The following is a 6,000-nucleotide window of genomic DNA, read 5'->3' on the forward strand; positions in this document are numbered from 1 at the left end:
GGGGAAACGTGCGACTCCCCGCCCCCGGGGCTGGCCGGCAGGGGCAGGTGCTCAGGGCTGCGACAACCCCGTGCTCAAAATTCCTTGAAAGTTGAGTCCAGTAGCCCCCTGGTCATTCCCCCACCCCCGCCCAGAGCCATCCCTGCAGCCTCTGAGCCCAACAGCCCCTGTGCAGCCAGGCTGCGAGGTGGGGGCACCTCACCGTGCCTACGGCCCCTGTCTCCACACAGCCCACAGGCTGCGCTGGCAGGAAGAGCCCAGGCCTGGCCACGGCCCCTCCCAGGCGCAGGGCTACCCGGCCTGCAGGTGGCGCTCAAGACCCGGCGTGGCCTTGGCCAAGTGGCCAGACAGCCACAAAATGCCCAGGCCTTGCCCCCCCCCCAGCTGTCCGTGCTCACACTAGCTCTCCTGGCCCCCGTCCCTGGGGCGCCAGATGCCCCCAGCAGTAATGAATTCCTCCTCATGCCCCCTCCTCCTCCAGGCGGGGAACTGAGGCACAGAGCGACTATGGCCTAGAGCCTCCAAAGTAGGGAACGCCCATGGGAGTTGGGCACCTAAAGCCTCTTGCAGCTCTGGGCCTAAGCAGCTGGCCCAGGGTGTCAGCAGGCACTCCATTCCAGATTTTGGTTGGGGTGGGGCCAACTTGAACCATGATTCCAGGGGCTGCTTACACACTTGAAAAGGGCAGGGGGGAGAATCCAGCATGCCGTGAGCTCCAGAGGGGCAGTGGTGGCGCGGCTCCAGCTTCCCTTAGCCCCAGAGTCAGTGGGTAGCGCAGCTCCAGGCTGCCCCATCTCCGGAGCGCCGCAAATCCGGTGGGCAGACGGCCCCAGCAGTGGGATTCTGGAGAAACATGAGCAGGCCAGGTGAGGCAGTTTGGGAAGGTATTGCATTCCCCTGCTGCGCTACCTGCCTCCCATGCTCGTATGGAAGGGGTTCGGTACAGTGCGTCCCCGCTGTACGCCGTGTGCATCCGTTCTGCACTAACCTCGCTGATGCTTGTAGGAGCGGATGCGTTATGAGCCCTCCCATTCCACGCTCTGAAGTTGCGCAAAAAAAATGCACAAATGGAAGTCAGCCGTGAAAAAAGAACTCCCCGCTCTACATTGTCTCGCTAGAAATCCGAGGGTTTTTGGAACGTATCTTGGACACGCAGCAAGGACGGCCCTGTGCGCCTCCCCTTGCCTTTCTCCATACCTCTTCCAAATGCAGGGTAGCTATTTTGAGATGAAGTGATCAAACCTTCACGCAGTACTCGGCCAGTGGGTGCACCATGGATTTCGAGAGAGGCAATATGATATTGTCTCGCTTATCCCGTTCCTAATGAGTCCCGGTAGTTTGGGGGTTTTTTAGGAGGGAGGTTGATTATCACTAGCCATAGAGCAGCTATTTTCAGACAGCTATCTGCAATGAATCTAAGATCTCAGTGTGGGTGGGTTCAGATAATTTAGACTCCATCGTTTGGCACGTGTAGTTGAGATTATATTTTGCCATGCGCATTGCTTTGCGTTCATCAGCATTAAATTTCATCTGCCCTTTTGTTGTCCAGTCACCTAGTTTTTGAAATCCCTTTGCAGTCTGCTTGGGACGTAACTATCAGCAAGTTTTGCAGCTCACCGTTACCCTTTTTCCAGCTCACCTATGAACGTGCGGTCCCAGCACAGACCCCTGGGGGACACCGCCTGCTACCTCCCTCCATTCTCCTTTGTTTCCTATATTCTGACGGGAGTAGCTGGTAGTGCCTTTACTAACAGCCCTTGTGTTCTCTTGGTCACGCTGCCTCTGTCTCTAAGCCAGCGACCTGGGCCTAAGACTGTGCTTCCCCCCCAACTCCTCAGGCTGGGCTGCAGTTCAGAACTGTCTGTGGTGAAGGGGAGTAGACCCCAGTTCCCAATTCAGAGGGTCTGGGGGGGCCCCCTCGAGTTCGCCCAGGGCATCAGTGGCAGAGCCGGGAGCCTCGCCAGGTCCCCGGCCACACTCCGACCAGCCGCGAGCCGCCTGGGGCCGGGGGGAGCTCGGCCCACCTGGCCTCCCGGTGTGCGGGGCAACCAGGCCAGCGGGTCCCGCCGCCTGTAACGTCCCGGCCCCTCCTGTGCCGCAGGTGAGCTGGGACACCCTCGCCAGGGCCACGCTGTTCCTGAGGTGGCGGCGGCTCAGGGTGCTGGTCCAGAGGAAGGATGTGTGGCCAAGCTGTGACTGCCTGGTGAGGAGCCCGCGGGTCGGTCACTGCGCAGCCCTCGCTGGCAGGAGCGGGGCTGGGTCAGGCACCCCCATGTCCGGCTCCGCGCCCACACGCAGCCCAGCTCGGGACCACGCCTGGCCCCGCGTGGCGCCCCTCTGCGCGACCCCCGGCCCAGGCAGGAGGGGGAAGGGCTGTCCCCCCGGGACCCCTGGCAGGCCGCTAACCACCTCGGGCTCCCTTGCTCTGGCTCCTAGCTGACGCGCTACAAGCGGAGAGCCGACAGCTTCCTGTGCCAGACCCTGCCCTTCCTGGAGCACCCGCAGGCCCCAGTCAGAGAAGCGGCCATCAGGTTCCTAGGTAACCACCAAGCAGAGGGGCCCCTTAGCGGGGCGGCTGGACCCAGTCCCAGGCCCGGCTCGGCCCCGGCCAGTGGCGAGAAGTAACCCCTGGGCTCCGCTTCCCTAATGAAGGCTCCGACACCCCCAGGAGCAAGCTCAGCCCAGGCCAGCAGATGGGTCCCCTCAACCCGCTCTTCCCCATGCAGCCTCCTCCCGCCGTGGGTCCTTGGGAGCTGGTAGGGTCTCCTTTGGCAGCCAGCCTCAGCCTGGCCCCTGGCCCAGCCCGCGAGGGGTTTGCTGGGAGTTTCCTAGAGGCTGCTCCAGCCAAAGCAGGAGATTTTACCCGGCGCAGGATCCCCGGCTCCCACGCGCCAAACCCCTCGGCCCCAGCCCAGGGCCTGCGCCCCGACCCCTTTTCCAGCCAGGTTAGAGTGAGGAAGGGAGGGGGAAGTGAGGGGGGGTGGAATGAGCAAGGGGGGTTCTCAGGGAAGGGGTGGGGCCAGGGAGGGTGCTGGGTTTGCGATGGGACAGGTGGCTGCCCGGGGGGCCCGTGTTTAGAGGTGACAGCTGCTTTGATGCCCTGGCTGGGGCTGCAGGGATGTGACGAGCTGTTTGTGTGCAGGGCTCAGCGCCCGGCAGCTGCACCACCGGAGCCGGGACAAGCTGGATGCCATCTGCAAGGGTGAGTGGGGCCGCGGCTGGGGCACGGAGCGCTGGGGCGCAGCGGCCGGGCTGGGACTCGGTCTCCACCCCAGAGCTGGGCGAGCTGCTGGGGGGAGCTGCCTCCCCGGACACCCAGCAGCCACGGGCTGGAGCAGTCACCCGCGCGGCATTGGGGCTCTGACCGCTGCTTCCTCCCTTCCAACCGCAGTGCTCAAAGGCCTGGGGCAGGACAGCAACTCCCGCGTGCGATGCCTGGCTGCTCAGACCTGCCTGATCCTGGAGGCCGTCAAGGACCAGCCCCCGTCTGGCTGCAGCCTGCGGACCTTCGCCCGCAGGGTCAGAACCATGTGCGCTGGCTAGCGCCTGCCCTGGAGCCGCCGGCTGCCCTCGCTCTGCTGAGAGCCACCGCCCGCCGCCGGGCCACACGCCCTGCAGCCCGCCTGTAGCCTTGGACTTGTACGCCACACGGGGGGGGGGGGGGGCTTTTCTAGGGGATGAGGCCACACACCGCGTGTATGGAAATACAATGTAAACATTACAGTCGGCTTGTGCCGTCATTCTCTCCACAGCCACCCACCCTCTTACCCACCCTCCCCCCACACACCCCTTTCCCTCCCCACCCCCCACACCCACTCACCCACCCGCCACACGCACCCCTTTCCCTCCCAACCCCCCACCCCCACTCACCCACCCGCCACACGCACCCCTTTCCCTCCCAACCCCCCACCCCCACTCACCCACCCGCCACACGCACCCCTTTCCCTCCCAACCCCCCACCCCCACTCACCCACCCGCCACACGCACCCCCTTCCCTCCCAACCCCCCACACCCGCTCACCCACCCGCCACACGCACCCCCTTCCCTCCCAACCCCCCACACCCACTCACCCACCCGCCACACGCACTCCCTTCCCTCCCAACCCCCCACACCCACTCACCCACCCGCCACACACACTCCCTTCCCTCCCAACCCCCCACACCCACTCACCCACCCGCCACACGCACCCCTTTCCCTCCCAACCCCCCACCCCCACTCACCCACCCGCCACACGCACCCCTTTCCCTCCCAACCCCCCACCCCCACTCACCCACCCGCCACACGCACCCCTTTTCCTCCCAACCCCCCACCCCCACTCACCCACCCGCCACACGCACCCCTTTCCCTCCCAACCCCCCACCCCCACTCACCCACCCGCCACACGCACCCCTTTCCCTCCCAACCCCCCACCCCCACTCACCCACCCGCCACACGCACCCCTTTCCCTCCCAACCCCCCACCCCCACACACCCACCCGCCACACGCACCCCCTTCCCTCCCAACCCCCCACACCCGCTCACCCACCTGCCACACGCACCCCCTTCCCGCCCAACCCCCCACACCCACTCACCCACCCGCCACACGCACCCCCTTCCCGCCCAACCCCCCACCCCCGCTCACCCACCCGCCACACGCACCCCCTTCCTGCCCAACCCCCCACCCCCGCTCACCCACCCGCCACACGCACCCCCTTCCCTCCCAACCCCCCACGCCCGCTCACCCACCCGCCACACGCACCCCCTTCCCTCCCAACCCCCCACACCCACTCACCCACCCGCCACACACACTCCCTTCCCTCCCAACCCCCCACACCCACTCACCCTCCCCCCACGCAACCCCTTCCCTCGCAATCCCCCCACACCCACTCACCCACCCACCACACACACTCCCTTCCCTCCTAACCCTCCACACCCACTCACCCACCCTCCACACGCACCCCCTTCCCTCGCAACCCCCCCACACTCACTCACCCACCCTCCACATGCACCCCCTTCCCTCGCAATCCCCCCACACCCACCAGCCACATGCACTCCCTGTCACGTTACTGGAATTTGAGGGAAGCAGCCAAATCATGGCTGCACCCATAGGTGGGGGTGCTGGCCCCAAAAATGATATAAAAGGGGGCCATGTGGGGTGTTGAATGGGAGCTTGCTGTTTGCTGATCCTGCGTACGCTATTTATGTGAGTGTATAGTGTCTGTGTGTGTAGGTAGGAATCTGTGTGGATACTGAATATTTCTCTGAATGTGATTGAGCATTGGGCAGAGCCCGGCCTATGGACATGCTAATTAGCGAGGCCCTGTGGGACAATGGCACTCAATGGGCCAAGGACACACCTAAAGCATGAGGTCGGAGACCTAAGAGCTGCCAGGAGAGAGAGGCTGAGGGCCAGGTGACCGGCTTCAGCCAAGAAGAAGCCAGGAAGGAGGTATAAAGAGGCCATGTGGGGGACTCCATTTTGTGCTCAGCTCAGCATTTCATCCCAGAGGCAGCAATGCAGGGATCGAAGAGCCTGGAAGACCTGTGAACCCATCCTGATCGTAGGATGTGCAACAAGAACTTTTAAACCAGCAGCTGTAACATCTCTGCTAGAGCCTGCATCGAGGACTGGGAGTTTTGATGCATGTAACGTATGATACTTTAGCAACCTCACTCTCATGCTTTTCTTTCTTGTGATAATAAACCTTTAGTTGTTAGATGCTAAAGGATTGGCCCAGCGTGATTTGTGGGTAAGGTCCAGAGGGTAAATTGACCAGGGATCTGTGGCTGGTTTCTTGGAGCCGGACAGAACTTGTTCGGGGTAGGTGGGATTGGGTGCTAGGACCCCCCACCTGTGTATGAGGCCCAGGGCCATCTGGGGCACGGATATTGCTGGGGTGTTGGAGGGGTTTTGCTCGTGAGGCTTCAGGCAGGCTGCTGAAGCGCTCTGTGGGACTGGTTTGTGGCCTGTTTGGAGAGGTCACCAGTCTGGGGGCTGTAAGGAGCCCCAGATTTGAGCAAT

The 6,000-nt window shown here is 63.4% G+C and overlaps 1 protein-coding gene across 7 annotated transcripts in view; it reads left to right on the forward strand.

Annotated features, from left to right (window-relative positions):
- The window catches only part of LOC102456071 (maestro heat-like repeat-containing protein family member 7), a 33,328-nt gene extending 29,564 nt beyond the window's left edge, over window positions 1–3,764 (forward strand). Inside the window, exons 20-23 of one of the 7 annotated variants that reach the window (XM_075910175.1) lie at window positions 2,102–2,203; window positions 2,437–2,539; window positions 3,143–3,202; window positions 3,392–3,754. In XM_075910175.1, the coding sequence (XP_075766290.1) occupies window positions 2,102–2,203; window positions 2,437–2,539; window positions 3,143–3,202; window positions 3,392–3,543 (417 nt within the window). In that variant the 3' untranslated portion in view covers window positions 3,544–3,754. Of the gene's footprint in view, window positions 1–1,005; window positions 1,214–2,101; window positions 2,204–2,436; window positions 2,540–3,142; window positions 3,203–3,391 lie in introns of those variants that run through there. The other 6 variants (XM_075910174.1, XM_075910173.1, XM_075910176.1 and 3 more) reach the window with 6 other exon arrangements.
- Window positions 3,765–6,000: the final 2,236 nt, after the last annotated feature.

This window comes from Pelodiscus sinensis, chromosome 27, assembly GCF_049634645.1.
Source record: "Pelodiscus sinensis isolate JC-2024 chromosome 27, ASM4963464v1, whole genome shotgun sequence".
Classification (NCBI taxonomy): Eukaryota; Metazoa; Chordata; order Testudines; family Trionychidae; genus Pelodiscus; species Pelodiscus sinensis.